Here is a 16,675-nt window from a genome sequence, read left to right on the forward strand (position 1 = left end):
CTGCTGTTTGGGGCCAGTGCAGGGCTCCCTGCCTTGATGGCCCACTCAGTATCCCTTTAGGGATGGAGACTGGGGTACGGCTGGGGAACACTTTCCCTAAGCCCTTTGTCACCCTTCATGGTGCTCAGGCCCAGCCACACCCAGCTGGCAGCCCTCCATCAGGCGCTGAGCTGGGAGCAGGAATTCTCTAAGCCCTCAGCCTCCACCACTCCCAAGATATTCTTGGGGGGCTGGTTGCCCCTTTGAGGGAGGTCTGAGGGGTGTCATCACCTGTGTCTCCTGTGTCCAGCTAAGGACCGGGCACTGTGAGGGGTCTGGGGAAGGTCTGAGCCCAGGGGAGCTGCCATTCCTGAGTCAGCATGCCCAGGGCTGCTAATGAAATCCAGATGTCAGACGGAAAACAATCATCGCCCCCACCCATCTGGCAGCTCGGGTTTCTTGGAGATTGCAAAAGAAGAAGAAAAATAGAGCAGTGAGAGAACCCAATCCTAGAACAGCTGAAACCTTAGAGGTGGGATGTGAATAGTTTCAGGGTCTTGCTGGGGGAGGGGCAGGAGGCAGGGGGAAAGTGAAGGCCGGCCCAGGTCCCCCCCTGTCCCCATCCCAGTCTCTGCAGCCCCTGGACCCCAGCTCTTGCACCTCTACCCAGGCCAGAGCAGGCTGGTCCCTGTGGGGTGTCCAAAGGAGGCAGGGAGGGCCATGGCCCTCAGCCCATGTCTGGCCTCTGCCTGGGGTTTCCAACCCCTTGTTGTGGCCCTGACCTCCCTGCAGGCCTGGGTTTCCTATGGGGCCACAGTGGCTGAGCCTGGGGAGGGGACAGGCAGAGAGGGACTGAGGGTATGCAGGATTTCCTGTGCAGAACCTCTGGGCAGGGACCATTGATTAGTTCAGAGACATCCATATACTGATGGGGAAACCGAGGTTTTCTCACGGCTCTGGCCAGGACGACAAGTTATGAAAGATTAATAGTGGGAGGAAGGGAAGGAGAGAGGGAAAAGAAAGGAAGAAAGGAAGGGTGGGGGGGGAGAGAAGGAAGGAGGGGAGGACAAACAGTGTCATTTTACGATTCCAGTGAGGAAGGACTGGGCCCAGGGCAGGTGGCCTGCATCGTATGTAACGAGTGTCATTGCAGGGGCTTGCTCCGAATCTTGGGGTCTGGGCTCTGATATTCCAGTGCTCAGCACAGAACCTGGGATGTTGTGAGCGCTTGGAGGATATTAGCTGGGACGGGTGTTGATGGGGATGATGTAGTGCCTGCTAGTTGGTGTCGGTGCTGGTTTTGGGGTGGTCCCCCCAAACCCTATGTTGTGACCTCGGTCTTTCCTCCTTCCCCTTCCGAGGCCCTCACTTTGTGGCATGGCGGTTCCAAGCATAGCCCTTAAGCCAACCCGCCTGCATTCAACCCCCAGTTTGACCATCATTATTGTTATGCCTCAGCTCCGCTGTTCCAAACTGGTTTGAGAAGTTCTAGAGGTCTAAGAAAACGTTTCAGGATTGTGGGGTCATCCGAGAGGGCTCTGATCCCCCCATCCTACCCTCATCCCACAGGATGGGCTGCCTCTGGGGTGGGCTGCAGGAAGGCCATGTGATGAGGCTGGGCTTCCTCAGGCGCCTTGGGATGGGGGCTGGGACAGGCTCTGATGACTTTGGGTAATGTAGGTTGGCTTGAGGGATGAGAAGTTAGGACCTGGGTCCTGGAGGCTCCACTCTACCCAGGGTGGGTGCTTTGGGAGGAGGGACGATGGGCCATGGCTGGAAGGTGTCAAGTGCCACCTGTGGGCTGTCAGCTCCCCTCTGGCCAGGCAGAGGGATGGACCCGCCAAGTGCTTGCCCTGGCAGAGACAAGTGGGAGCAGCTGTTGGGAGGATGGAGGGACAGGGCGTGGGGGCTCGTGTGGCAGTCACTTTTACATCCTTCCTGCTGCCCCAAGCCTGGCAAGAAAGAGTCTGAGAGGGCCAGTTTCACATCCTCAGCTGCCAGTTCTTCTTTTAAATGGACCACAGGTGGTGACTCAGGGTCCCCAGGAATCTCGCCATGTCAGTTGGCTTCACCTTCTGAATCAACTGTCTCTGGTCTCTGAGGGACAGGGATGTTGGCAGAGCCTGGGAGCCAGAACCTGTCCCTGGTCCTTTAGCCACCTGCAAGGCCTAGTGGATGGAGGGCTGGAGCAGAGCAATTGCATCCTTGTGCTGAATAGCTCTCAGGTGTCACCTCCTCCAGGCAGCCTTCTCTGATTTCCCCTTTCCTCCAAGCTCAAAGGGACCACCCTCCCAAGTCTCAGTGAGCTGGTCTCAGAACTCACTTCTGCCCTTCCCCAGCTGTATCTTTGTGTATGTTGCACAAGATCACCCAGGCATCTGTGAAATGGGCTCACCCACTTCTTGGGTATTAGTGGGAAATGTGTGGGCAAAGCAGCTGATACTGTACTTGGCATCCCACAAGCGCTCAGTCAATGGCAGCTCTTGTTAGTATTTCTCGCTAGGTTGCTGGGCCTCCATGAGCCTTATCTGCCCTCATTTATAAAGGGAGGCTCACGAGCCTGGCTTTATGGGTTTGATGTGCGGTGGGTGAGAGGCAGCCTGGGATGCCACGGGCCCTGAAGCCTCTTTTTTCTTTTCCCCGCCCCACCCCGGCCAGGCCACTTAACCACACACTCAGGTGCACCGTGCACCCGGGGCCCTCCAGCTTCTGTGCCTCAGCTCATGCCGTCCCCCCAGCCTGCAGTGCCTTTCACTAACCTCTTTTTCCCACCCCCCTTTCAGAGCCCAGCTTGAACTCATCTCCCTGGAGATGCCTTCCGCAGCCATTCCAGGCCCACCAGCTCTCCTCTGGAGCTCCACTTTCCATGATCTGCACCCCTATCCCAGGACCTGATTCTAGGGCCTTTGATGGCTTCTCACCTGTCCTGCCTCCCCACCTTGTCCCCGGACGACAGGTGATACCCGCTCATTGTATGGCTCTGTGCCCTGCCCTGGTCCTAGAGTGTGGCCTCAGCCTGGGCCCCAGGAGGTGGTCTTGGCTATTTGCCATTTGAGCTCTGCTGAGACTCTCACACCCCAGGGCTTTGCCTGTGCTGTGCCCTCGGCTGGTAGTTCACTCTCGTTTCTCCATCTTCCCCTCCAAGCTCAGCCCAAATGTGCCCTCTCCCGTGAAGCGGCCTCCTGTGCCCCCCGCCTGGCTCCTACCCTGCCTTGCTGAGCCCTGCCTAGCCTGGGGCCGATCCTCACACAACCGTCTCTCCACCTCCTGGGTGCCTACCCCAGGTAGGGTCTGTGTCTGCTTGGCTGGCAAGAGGTCATGGGCTTTGGGGTCAAAAGCCTTGAGCTCTTATCCCAAGCCTATGGCTCAGTAGTTGTTCAACTTTGGCCAAATTGGCCCTGCCCCTGAGCCTTCACGCCCCCTGAGTGCATGAAATAGGGTCAGCCGTTAAGCCCATCAATCAGGGCTTCTGTGAGATCCAGAAACAATGGGACAGGCAAACCCATTTTGAAAACTATGAAGTTGTACTGTTTGCCCCACTGCCCAGTGAGCAGGCGAGCACAGGCCCTGAACGCAGCAGGCGCTCGCAAACTGTGCTGAATTGCTTAGAGGTGAGCAAGCGGGCTTCTAGGCTGGGTGTGAGCCCGGAGGTTGCCGTGGCTCCTGCCCTCATCTGCTGGGGGGTCTTGGAGGCACACCTCGATGGCAGCAGGTTCCCTTCCCACCACATCTGGGTGGCCCCTCGGGATGGAGCCTGCACCCCATGGCTTGTCTGGGGTGAGAGGTGGCTCAGTCTCCGGGTTCCACGACTCGTACCATCGACCTGGCCTGCCTTTAAGATCTGGGCTTCCTTCCTCTCACCCCTGCCCCACATCTAAGGTTTGGGCTGCAGAGAAATCAGGCAGCAGATACAGGGAAGTTGCGCCCATGGAGCGGGGTGGGGAGCCTGGAGAAGTGCGCCCCCCCATGCCTGGCCTGCCAAGCGCCCCCGTCTCATCATCTCATAGAAATGCTCCCTCTAGCCTGGGCGTGTCTGCGGTCCATCTGTAACGAAGTGTCACGGAGAGGTTAAGCAACTTGCCCTTGCTTCCACAGTCGATTAGGATCAGGCCAAGTCTGTCTGATCGCAGGACCCAGCCTTTTCCACTGTCTTCTCTATCCTTGAGGACAGCCCCATCCGCCAGGACACGCGGTGCATCTGCTGTGCTCTGGCCCAGGCAGAAATCAGGCTGCGGGAGGCTTCCTCTCTGCCTTGCACCTGCACTTTGTGCGGGAGGTGAGTGTCTCTCATCCCACAGGTTAAGGAGAGGCGTGTCCTCAAGCACGATAACAAGGGGTAAAAGCAAACACAAGCCCAAACTCCCCTCCACCACCCGCCCGCTGCCCTGCTCCTTGGTGGGCAGTGTGAAGCTTAAACAGGGCCGTGGTCTCCTCCCCCCACAGGCCTTCTGAACCCTCCCATTCGCCGGTCCCTCCCTCCTGTGTGTTCCCAAAGGACCCTCGCACAACCAGCTTAGTGTCTTTGTCTTCTCTTTTGACTATGATCTGGGGCAGGGTCAGGGTGGGGGGAGTGGGCAGGAAGTCCATGAAATCACTAGCACAGTGCCTGGCGCATGAAAGTGCTGCTTCGATACTGTGCCCCCAGCATCTGCCGTGGCACCTGCCGCAGAGCCGGGCCATCATATGGAGATGGTATTAACAGTACGGTAGCTGACACTTACAGGGAGAGTTCTCTATGTCCCAGGCTCTGCTCTAAGCACTTTACACATATTGACTCGTTTAATCCTCACACCAGCCTTCTGTAGGCTCTTATTATCCCCATTGTACAGAGGAGGAAACTGAGGCACAGAGACAGTATGTGACTTGCTCAGGGTCGCACAGCTCGGATCCAATCCCAAGCATTCTTGCTTCAGAGTCTGTGAGGGAGGAAGGGAGAAATAAACAAGACTCAGCTGGGAGGTGGGAAGGGAAAGGGAGGCAGGGAGTGAATGTTGGCCGAGCGACCTCCGTGTGCCAGAGCCCACGCTGAGCCCTGGCGCATCCTCCACGTCCTCAGGGATGTCAGTTCTCCCAGTGTCACACGAGAGCCAAGGGCAGGGCGAGGATTTAAGCCCAGCAAGCCTGGCTGTGTAGCCTGGCTGATTCCTAACCCTCTGGTCCACCAACCGAGGCCACTGAGAGCCAGCTCAGTAGCCAGCACAGCTCAGTGAGGGCCCCCCGGGGACCCTCAGGAAGCCTCAGAGCACAGGAGCTGTCTGGCCTCTGCCTCCAGGCCCACACAGTTGAGTGGAAGGCAGGACAGGGAGTTGCTGTGTCAGGCCACTCATTGCCAAGGCGTGCGTGGTTCTGACCAGCCACGGAGGACGAGTTTAGAGGAGGCACTGTAGCCAGGTGGGTGACCTTGAACAAGCCCCTTGCCCTTGCTACACCTCAGTTTCCCCTTCTGTGCCATGAACCCAGCGATATGTATCCTGTCTGCCCCTCAGGGCTGCTTTGTGGATCTCATGAGCTAACAGAGCTGGAAATGAATTGCAAACCAAGCCAGACAAAAGTAAAGGGTTCTTAGGAATAAAAAATTTTTATTTATGAACATCTAAAGGCTTGCTTCTCAAAGTGTGGTCCGCGGACCAGTAGCAGCATCCGGAGCTTATCAGAAATGCAGGACCTCGGGCCCCATCCCAGACCTGCTGAATCGGAATTGGCATTTTCACAAGCTCCCAGGTGATTCGTGGGCATGTTAGAATTTGGGAAACACTGGTCTAAGGACCATCTGGGTTCCTACTGCCCCATTCCTTGAGACTGCCTTTTGGGTTTTCTTTCCGTAGCCTATTAGGGGTTCTTGGCTGGAAATCCCCCATCTCGTTGGAGGATACACTCTGGCCCAGCAGGACCCCTGCCCTGCTAGACTGCTTAGGAGCTGTGGGCATATCTGATTAAAACTGCAATCAGGCAGAAGCTGTGGAGCCTCTGCTGCTCTGGCGGGCTCTGAGGAGTGCCACCCCCATCATTTGTTTGGGAGTTCAGCTCCCACAGGAATCTGCAAGGCCAGCCAGACCTGCTACAGGGACTGGGGAGAGGGGCACCCTCAGCTGAGGTGCAGGAGGACTGGGGATTTCCTCTGAGCAAATAAAGGGCATTTGTGCCCAGATAGGCTCCATCTTCATGCAGGAGGGCAAAGGGCTAACACTGCAGCTGCAGTGTTTCAGGTCAGACAAAAGAAAGAACTTCCCAATTGATTGAGAACAATCTGGCTAAGGCTGCAGAGGGCTCGCATTCCCTTAAATGTGTGGCCATGTTGGGTGAGGTCAAGAGGCAGAGGCAGAGGCAGAGGCAGAAAGGACTCCCAGAGGTTCTCTGTCCAGCCTCTGCCTTGAGACCGTCTTCACTTAGAGAGGTCAAGGAACTTATCTGCGGCCACTCGGCGTGCTAGTGCAGCAGGGACTCCTGGCCTCTGACTCCCCATTCCTGGGACCTTCCTTCATCACAGGCCTCCCTGGAGGCTGGGGATTGACCTTGATGACCTCCACAGTACTCCTCCAGCCCCCCTGGAAACCACCTGGAGGACTTCAAGCATGAGGGTAGGGGGAAGGGAGGGGCTGGCTTTGTGAGCCTAGCAGTTTCTGTCCTGGCCTGCTTGGTCCCCAAGACCACTGGGGATGCCCCTGGAGCAGGGGGACTCTACGGCAGACACAGAGAGTTGGGCACAGGGTCCCTGGAGCCCAAAAGGTCCAGGTGGAGGTAGAGCACGGCCTGAGGGGGCTGACCTTGGTGTAGAGGCTAGAGACCACTGCTGTATGTTCTGGGCCAGCCACTTGCATTCTCTGTTTCCCTGTCTGTGATAAGGTGGTGAGGTTTACCAGATCAGTGCTTCTCAACTGGGGCTTCACAGCAGAATCACCTGGGGATTTTTTTTTTCTTTAGTTTGGTGTTGGACATTCTGATTCAGTAGATGCAGGGTTGGCGTGGCCATGCCCATTGGCCATGACCATGGGCATGCTTTCAGCTCTCCAGCTGATTCTGATGCACCTTTGCCCACGTCTGAAGGGGAGCTCAGGCAGGTATGGGGGAGGGCCCCTGCAGGTGAGTAAAACCGTCCTGGTCCTTCTGAGGTCCTGGGGATTCAAGATTAGAAGGTTCCATGAGATGGAAATGAACATTCCAGGAGTTCCTGCTTCCAACACTGTACGAAGTTCAATCCCAGATTTCTTAGATCCTGTGATTACCAAATTTTATTATTCTGGGAAACGAGGCTTCCCACGTGGGGTGATACTGACACTTGGTTGTTCTGAGTTTGTCAGGAGTCTGAGGTTCCTGTAATCATTCCATATCTCAATGGTGGGATTCTGAACTCTCCCACGTTTTCTGTTTCAACGTGCTGTTATTCTTGTTCTTTGAAATGAAGATTCTCCATGTCTATGATTCTAACACATTATTATTCTGAATTTTAGAGATTAAGAATCGAAGCTATTACGGTGCTAACATTTTTTAAAATTCTAAATTCAGTAACTCTGTGATCCGTCATTCCATCCGGGCTGTTGGCCGCCAAGACCCAGAGCCTGGCCTTTGTCTCCCCCAGACAAGGTGGTGATTGTGTAAGCTTGGATGCGTGCCCCCTCCCCTGCTTGGCCTGGATGGCCTCTCTGGGGGGAAGAGCAGGGGTGGGGAGAGCAGAGACCCCACAGAGCTCTCTCTGCTCTAGCTCTTGCTCTGTCACTATCAGTAGAGGAGTGGAAGGTGGAGCAAGGATGAGGGGCGTGTTGGACCGCACAGCAGGAAGGGCTATGGGTTAGGTATGTTGCAGCATCCCTTGTTGGCTCAGTGCATTGGCCCTGTCTCACAGCAGAGCGGTCAGTTCCCAGAAGGTCAGCTGTGACTCAGACATTAGAGGTTACTGCATCCAAAGCATCTCCTCTAAACCCACACACACCCTGACTCCAGATGGGAAAACTGAGGCCCAGAAATAGGAGGTCACTTGCCTGGTAGAGCTGGTGCCCAAACCCAGGCCTCCTCACTAAGCGTCCAGCTCCTGCATGTGTCTTCCATCCCGTCCTTCTAAGGCCTTGCTTTTTGCACAGAATCATCAACCTGCTATAGCAGCCAGTCAACTTTTGGGTCCCCCTGAAGGGACAGGGACCAGTCTAGCGACTCAGGATCCCACATTCACAGCCTGTAGCCTGGTGGATTTCACCAGGCCCAAGAGCGGCTCTCCCTGCCCCACGTGACCTCCCCTGGCTGTTTCCTGCCGGCCAGACCACACCGTCTTCTGTTTCATTTGCCCCAGGACTGGTGCCACACGCGCCAGCACACGGCAGGGTCAGAGACCAGGAAGAAGAGGGGGAGCCAGGAACAGGCAGGTGTAGGTTGGGGCCGCCACCTACTCACCGTGTGACCTTGAGAAAGTCCCTTCTCCTCTCTGGGCCCGTGCGTTGCAACTCCCAGTTACTGTAAGGATTACACGAGACCCTGTATGGGAAAACCTGATGTGCTAGGAAGGGGCAGAGGCCAGCCTCACCCACTGCCAGTTCCTCATGCTCAGCAATGAGCCAGGCTCTGAACAGCAACTTGTGTTTGTTGAGGGAGACTGAGTGGGTTTATTTATATTCGCTGAGAGGATGAAATTTGGGATTCCAGAGACTTTCCTGGATTTTCAGAAAGTTGGCAAGATAGAGGGGAAAGAGTATAAAGGCCTCGGGCATGTGAAATTTCAGACAAGCGTCCATATAATGCCGAGGAAGGCGACGAGGTCTGCCTTTACTGAGTTCCAGCTGTGGCCAGGCACTTTGCATTCATGAGCTCATGAGCTCTTCTCAACTCCCCACCCGATGGATACTGATTCCCACTTGAGCGATGGGAAACTGAGGCTCAGGGAGGTTTAGAAACCTCCTTAAGCTCTTGCCGCCGGTAATGGCAGAGCCAGGATTCGAACCCAGGTCTCAGAGCTGCACAGCCAGAGCTCTTTCACTTGGCACTTGGCTGGCTGAGAGGATGTGGGGTCATGGGATAGACAGTGGCCAGGGACTAGAAAGACATTTTCCAGGAGAGATAAGTGGTTGCATTTTTCTCTTCCTTCAGCATGATTCTCCCAGTTTTCCATGAAGTTATTTTGATGGATTTGAGAAATCCAGAGCTGCCTGTGGTTGCCCAGCCCTGGACCTCCCCGACCTCTCCCTGGTCCACTGCAGCTTGTAGAGTTGGGTGCAGAGCGAGGGGCTGTGTGCAGCCACACACGTGGCACACATACCCGGAGCTCCAAGTGTGCGCCCTGCACACACACACCCCTCTCCAGTATGCGGTGCGCATGCCCGCACAGAGGCTCTGCCGCTGCTGGGCCCCAGGGCGCTGCCAGGTTGATGGGAAGCTCAATGAACACGCCTCCCTTGGGTCCCAGACAGGTTTAAGGAGCCTCTGCTACCCTCTTGACCACCTGCTTCCCTGTCAGTTGACTGAAAATGGAGCTGGCGCCTCATCTTAAGGTGTGTGCCCCGGAGAAACACCTGTGCGTGTCCTTCCTTTGTCATTCCTTTGGGCGCTACGTGAGCACCTGCAGTCTGCAGACACGTGCCCGCCCAGGCTCAGTTCAGGGCCCAAGCTCACTGCCCTTTCGTGGGCAGAATAAGAAGGCTTTGCTCCATGGCCTTCACATGCCAGTCTCCCACACCGTTCCTTCCACTCCCACGATTCTGACCTTATGGGCTGCTGGGAGTGAGGCAGGGGTGGGAGAGATGGGCCAGGACCCGTAGGAGCACATGTGGGTGGGCTTCAGGGACTGGAGACGCTGGGCTTCTGGGGGGCTTGCCTTGGGTCCCTGAACTGAGTACTGCCCTGGTGCCAACCCTGGGGAGGAGATGTGCCCTCCTGGGGACGTGGCTGGTATCAGGTGGCATGGTGCTCCTCTGGGGTTGAGAGACCCTCACAGGGAGCATGGCTGGGTCCCAGGGCTGAGAAGGTGCTAGGAGAGCTTCTGGAAGTGCCCTCCACTCCTTCCTGTCTGCATCGGCCTCAGGCTTTCCCCTAGCACTGGACTTGGATTGGGGACATCTGAGCTCTGTCCTGCCCCTCATGGGCTGTGTGATGCTGGAGGTCCCCTTGCCTGCCCCGGAGACCCTGCTAATCACCTGCTGGACCACGGAGAACCCAGGGCACCTTTCCCTCCGACTCCAGCTTCTTCCCCTTCCTCCTGAGTTTTATCCCTCTTTAAGACTCAGCACTTTTTCCATTGACTCTTCCTTCTGGGCTCTGAAGAGTCGTTCCAGGGCCTAGGAGGCAACTCGAGACTGTGGGCAAGCCTTGAACCTGAGAGCTCATGGCCCGGCGCTTCTAGCTTTGCTCCTTCCTGTAATGAGAGCCTTTTGCTCACCTGCAGGGGAGTGTGTGTGTGTGTGTGTGTGTGTGTGTGTAATTGCAGCACCACACCAGGGTATCTGGCTCCCCCTCCACATCAGACCTGTGGGGGCCCCTCCCCCGGGGGGCAGCTTGTACAGGCTCAGGTGACAGGTTTATGGGCAACTCCTGACTTCTGAGGGCAGGGCCCTGGGAAGGAGCTGGGCAGGTAGTTATGACGAGGCTGTCCCATCCATCGCTGCTGCCTGCTGCCCAGTCCTCCTTCCGTCCATCACCTCCCCCTGCCCCGCCCTCCCCCAGTTAGAGCCAGGGCTGTCACCAGCAGAGGGGGGGACCCTGGCCCAGCCCTCACAGCCAGGCCGGAGGGCTGAGGCTTGACCCCTGGCTCGCCCTCCCCCAGGGCCACCCCAAGTCCTGTGGACGGTACCTCCTGTCTGTCTTTGGAGTCCCTGCACCTTTCTCCTCTCTGCCATCCCTCCCCAGACCATACCATCGCCTCTCACTAGCCATGTGGCTGCAGCCCCCAAGTGTCCTCATGTTCCATGTGCCCCTCCCCCATTCAATCCGTTCTCTAAACGCAGCCAGAGACCTCTTGAAACGCCAGGCTGACCTTGCCACCGCTGGTTTTAAACCTTTCCCTGACTTCCCTTGACTCCCACGCTAAGATCCAGCTCGGCAGCGTGGTCCCAGGGCCGGTGTGGGCTGGCCTCCGCGGGCCTCTAATCCTTAAGCCCTCCACGCTTCCTGCCATCCCAGCCCTTTGCGCAAGCTGCCCGGCCCACGTGGATCCCTGTCTGCTTTACCTTCACCTGGCTCTTCCTGTACTTCCCGGGGCCTCCTCCCCAGCCACCCTGGCCACGTGCCCCCAACACACAGGGCTCTGCTCTCCCAGAGCACATCTCTCGGTGTGTAGATGGATGTTCAAGTGTGTTACTTTTATCTGTTCATTTAGCATGTCTTTGTGGAGTGCCTACAGTGTGCCAGGCACTGCCCCAGGCACCGGGGACAGTCCATAGCGAACAGGAAAGACAAGGGAAGAATACTGCTCACGCGGTGTGTGACGACCTACGGTAAAGACGCAGGTGCAGATGGGTGCGCTGTGGTGTTAGGTTGTGTTCAGAAGGCTTGTTTGGGACAGTCTCCCTGAGGCAGCAGCAACTTGAATAGAGATAGATGAAGCAGGGAACGAGCAATGCGGAGAGATCTGGGGGAAGGGCACTCCTGGCCGAGGGGACAGTAAGAGCAAAGGCCCTGAGATGAGGCGAGGATGTGCTTGGCCTGTCTGAGCAACAGCGGGGGCGCCAGAGTGGCTCCCCTGACGGCTCCGGCTCAGAGGCAGCGCTGGTTGGGAGGAGAAGGGATGAGGCAGAGGGGTGAGCACATCCCCAGCTCCGCTCTCCCTTCTCCCGCCTCCTCCCCCAGCTGGGCAGCCCTCCCCTGGGGGACATAGATGGGTGCTTGTCTTGAGGGTCCCCCTCCCCTCTCACTGCCCCTCAGAACACTCGGCGGCAGGGACAGGAAGTGTCGGCCCTTGCCTCCCAGCTGCCCGGGTGGGACGCCACTGAGCCGGCCAGCCTGCCCGAGGAGGGACAGAGGCCCTATTGAGCCCGCTCTCCGGACCGGCAGGGACAATAGCCACACTGAGGACCAGGAACATCGGCGGCATGCTTGTTCAGGAAGTCACCAGCCTGCTGCCTGCCCCCCTCCCCATGCCTCCCCTGCCCGCCTGACTTTCTCCTCTAGCTACTTATTTCAGGATGATGGTCATGTCCAAAATGATCACTTTGTCCTTTACCTCCTCCCCAGAGGCTCCCTGCTCTGCGCCAGACCCACGCTGGGCCTGAGGATGAGAGCGGAATCCTACACGGTCTCTGTCCCCGGGGAGGGGCCTGGGAGAAGGCAACAGCTCACAGACTGAGTGGGGTACCTCAGTGCTTCCTACAGAGATGCACAAAGTACAGGGGGCAAACTGCGACCCAGGGGGATGTCTGCCAGGAAGGCTGGCTGGAAGAGGAGTGTTTCTGAAACCATGTGGCACCGGCGGGGCTAGACTAGCATCTGTTACAGGCCCAGAGGTGGAAGGAAGCAGTGATTTCTGCCGTAGGGCAAGCCAAGGCTCATGCCACGCCAGACTCAACCACTGTCTGCTTCTTCAGCCCGTGTGCTGTCTGCTTGTGGAACATTTGCACAGGAAGGATCTTTGGGGATCGCCTAGGCCTGGAATGCCAACACAAGTCCTGTGTGTCCGTCACCCCCAGCCCACGGCCATGTCAAGGCAGATAGCACCAAAATTACATTATTCTTGCCTATCAAGCTAGGATGCTGCCACAGCATCTTTCTTAACAAAGTGCTCCGATAGCAAGTAATTGGACGCGCAAGATGAAGTATTTGCCTTTCCTGTCATGTTCTCATTGACAGATGGGGAAACTGAGACCCAGGCCGCGAAGGGGCTTGTCCCACGTCACAGAGCACATTGGTGGCGGCATGCTGGGGCCGGGGTAGGGGTGGGGTGTGTTAAGAAACACCCACCTTAGAATGTAAATTGGTGCAGCCACTGTGGAAAACAGTATGGGGTTTTCTCAAAAAACTAAAACTAGAGTTGTTATTGATATATGACCCAGCAGTTTCTCTCCTGGGTATATACCTGAAAAAAAGCAAAAACACTAATTCGAAAAGATGTATGGAAGCAACCTAAGTGTCCATCAACAGATGAGTGGATAAAGAAGATATGGTTTTATACACACACACACACACACACATATACGTACTACTCAGCCATTTCATAAGAATGAAATTTTGCCATTTGCAGCGACATGGATGGACTTGGAGGACATTATGCTAAGTGAAATAAGTCAGACAGAGACAGACAAATACAGTATGATATCACTTATATGTGGAATCTAAAAAATACAACACGCTGGTAAATATAACAGGGAAGAAGCAGACTTGCAGATAGAACAAACGGGTGGTTATCAGTGTGGGGGGAGGGCCAAAATAGGGGTTGTGGGGTGGAAGGTACAAACTACCGGGTGTAAGATAGGCTCAAGGATGTAATGTACAACTTGGGGAATATAGCCAATATTTTGTAATAATTGTAAATGGAAAGTAACCTTTAAAATTTGTATAAAAATTAAAAATAAAGACACGCCCACCTTACCGTTTAAGTTGCGAAAACTTGGAGGCTGGGACAGACCCCACAGTAGTGTTTCCCTCTCTGAAGACGGGATCCCTGTCGGTCGTCTCTGTCGTAGCATCCCATTCCTTCATAGCTTTCATCATGGCTATAATTATTTGAATGAGATACTTGGCGTTTCTCCTTTCCCACCTGACTGGAAGCTCGTGGGGTCCGGCATCACATCTGTCTTGTTAACCGCTCTGCTCTGGTGCCTCATAGATAGTGGGTGCTCAGTGCATATGTGCTGAGGGCGTGAGTGGAAGAGCTGGTGGCAGGCGGGGTAAAGGCACCCAGTAACTGTCCCCGTCTCTTCCCCACTCCACGGCTGGCTGCTTGGCCCCCACTGGCCTGCAGAGGACAAGCGGGCCCCTGGGGGCAACGTGGGCCAAGGCGCCAAGCTGGTCAGATCCATGCCAGTACATGGTAAGCAGCCAGCCCAGGCGGGGTGGTACCTGAGCTTCCTGGGGGGAAACCGAGGCCTGGGGAGCCACCGTAATACAGGAGTCTTGCCCACTGAGCGGGAGCTGGGCTGGCCGGTGCCTCCTGACTCCTTGCCTGGGCACCCAACCTGGCCACCGGCCCCCAGGTCTGTAGTTCCGGGGCTGACTTTTCCTGACAGCTGGGCCCCTTGGGATCTATGTGTGCCGGGGCCAAAGCAAACAGCGGTGGGGGGTGTGTGTGCGGCAGAGGGCTGCGGGGCCCCAGTTCCTTTGCTTTCCTGAACAGTCGGGGGCCAGAGCCCCCGAGCAGCCAGGCCCCCTGCTCCCTCCATTGTTCCTTGTGATGCTTTCCAGATGCTGAGGAGTCACAGGCTTGGGGCTGGGCCAGGAGAGCCAGGCCAGCCCTCCCCCAGCACCCCACCACCAGTTCCACTTTTAAAGGGATGGCCCTTCTCCTCACCTTGGGCCGTTGTCCTGCTAAGCCTAGCAGCCTCGCTGTCCTGCATCCAGACCAGTTGCTGGGGTGAGGAGCCCTGGGCTCCATTCCCAGCTCCGACCCTATCTTCCTGTGTGGCTTGGGCTAGTTACTTGCCTTCTCTGTGCCTCTGTTTCCTGGGCTGTAGAATGGGCATGAGGGGAGGGGGCAGTGTGGAAAGGACAGTAGGTGATTGACACTCCTACTTTAACAGACTGTTATCAGTATCACCTAAGGCAGTTGTTCCCAAAGTGGGTCCCTGGGCCAGCAGCCTCAGCGTCACTCAGGAACTTGTAGAAATGCAGATTCTTATGCCCACCCCAGACCTGCTGATTCCAGAGCTCTAGGGATGGGGCCAGCAGCCTGTGTGATAACGATCCCCGCAGATGGTTCTGATGCACGCTCAAGTGTGAGTAATAACCTGTGCTCCAGAATTAAGAGCTTGGGCATCTGGAGTCAGAAAGATGGAATGTGGACTTCGCAGCTCTGTGGCTTTGGAAGTGAGCCTTGGTTTCCTGGTAAGGAAAATGGATGGATATTGCTATACTGTGTGTGGTGGGGTTACTGGGCTGATTAAATGAGACAGATAGCACATAGCTTGGTCAGCCCAGCTCCCACACCAGAGCTCTTCTGGGACAAACGCTCCGTGAGGGCAGGTCCCGTGCCTGCCTGGCTCACACCACCGTCAGCACTTTAAAGGAGCTGCCTCAGAACCCTGACAAAGGGGCATGTGAGCACTGCTTCCCCTCACAGGAGTATAGTGGGCACAGAGTGCACGGGATGAGCCGCAGAGGGGGCCGAGAACAGAGTGGTCCCTGCAAGCAGGAGCAGTCAAGGAAGGCTTCCAGGGGGAAGTGCAGCTTCCACGGGATTTTGTTGGGAGATGAGGTATGCCAGTTAGTGGGAGTGGTGTGCAGAGGTGGTGTGAGAACGAGTACCACCAGCCGGCCCCCCTCCTGTAATGGGCACATTCCCCTCCCCCCCTCCTCGGCACACGAGCAGGTTTATTGTTACGGGGGGCTGCCCACAGACAAGGGCGAGGACACCCCGGAAGGTCGGAGCTGGGGACCATAGCAGAGGTGCTGTGGTGCTCTGGGAGTGAGCCAGACCTGGGTTTGCATCCCAGCTCTGCTGCTTCCCAGCTGTGTGACCTCAGGCAAATCTCCCAACCTCTCTGTGCCTTGGATTCCTCATCTGTAGGGGTTGTAGGGAGGATGGAATGGCTGGTGAAGGTAACACTGCACGTGGCAGGAGCTGTAAGGGTTTTACAGCCGTGCCCAGGGAGGGTATTGGACCATCTGGGGCTGTACAGCGCAGCTCCGTCCTCCTGACTGCTACAGAGCCCGCTGTGCTGAGCACCCCTGCTCTTGGGAGACAGTGGGGGAGAGATGGTTTTGCACACTTTTCCTGCCCCTGGGTGAAAAAGCAAGGTCGACTGCAGCCTGGGCTGTGTGGGTGGGAAGTGCCTGGCTTCCTCGCCGTGACCCCCTAGCAAAGTCGCAGAAGGGCAACTCTTCCTTTGCCAGGCCCCAACCCTGAAGGGGAGAACACGGGTAGATTTGTGCCATGGTCTGCTGCCCTGCAGTGACCGTGAGAGGTACACGTATGCCTGTACGCACACAAACACACATGCATTTACAGCCACGTGCACCCTCCACCCCAAGGCCCGTTCTCTGAGTTTCAGGACCAGCCAACACCGTGGAACCATGGTAAAAGCGGGCAGACGCCTGGGCTGGCCTCCAGGAGCCTCTTAACCCCTGCTCTGCCCAATTACACTTGCCACAGACGACCTTGAACCCAGTCCACAGCCTTCTGACCCTCACTCGGCAGCGAGGGAGCTGGATGACAGCCAGGTAGACTGGGATCAAAGGCCTGCCACTGACTTGCTTTGTGACCTTGGACAGGTGACTTGACCTCTCTGGGCCTCTGTTGCCTCATCTGGAAACAGGGTCACGATGAAGCCACCTACAAGTCAGGCGCACGGCCAGCGCGGCGCTCAGTGGACACTCCCCACGGGCGGTTCCCGCCTGTGGCTGTCGCCATCTCCTAAGTGTCTCAAACTCCAACGCTCACCTGATGAAAGTTCTCAGAGGTGGACAGCATGCTTCCCTTCCTACCCCCTGTGAGCCGAGGAGGAGATGGAGGCCCAGGGAGAGGAGCAATGGATGTGAGGACAGAGCCGAGGCTGGAAGCTGGGCCTGCAGCTTCTCACCAGGCAGCCGTGGGAGCCTCAGCCCCAGCTCCTGCCAGAGTGGCCCCAAACTG

At 56.7% G+C, this 16,675-nt stretch overlaps 1 protein-coding gene across 2 annotated transcripts in view; it reads left to right on the top strand.

Annotated features, from left to right (window-relative positions):
- ZCCHC24 (zinc finger CCHC-type containing 24) overlaps positions 1-16,675 on the top strand; it is a 60,515-nt gene that overhangs the window by 21,334 nt on the left and 22,506 nt on the right. Inside the window, exon 3 of one of the 2 annotated variants that reach the window (XM_082853910.1) lies at positions 12,127-12,996. The exons of the other annotated variant lie outside the window; for it this stretch is intronic. Coding sequence (XP_082710036.1) covers positions 12,127-12,345 — 219 coding nt within the window. The 3' untranslated portion in view covers positions 12,346-12,996. Of the gene's footprint in view, positions 1-12,126; positions 12,997-16,675 lie in introns of those variants that run through there. 2 annotated transcript variants of the gene reach the window in all.

This window comes from Leucopleurus acutus (genome assembly GCF_964270905.1).
Source record: "Leucopleurus acutus genome assembly, chromosome: 14".
NCBI classification, from domain to species: domain Eukaryota; kingdom Metazoa; phylum Chordata; class Mammalia; order Artiodactyla; family Delphinidae; genus Leucopleurus; species Leucopleurus acutus.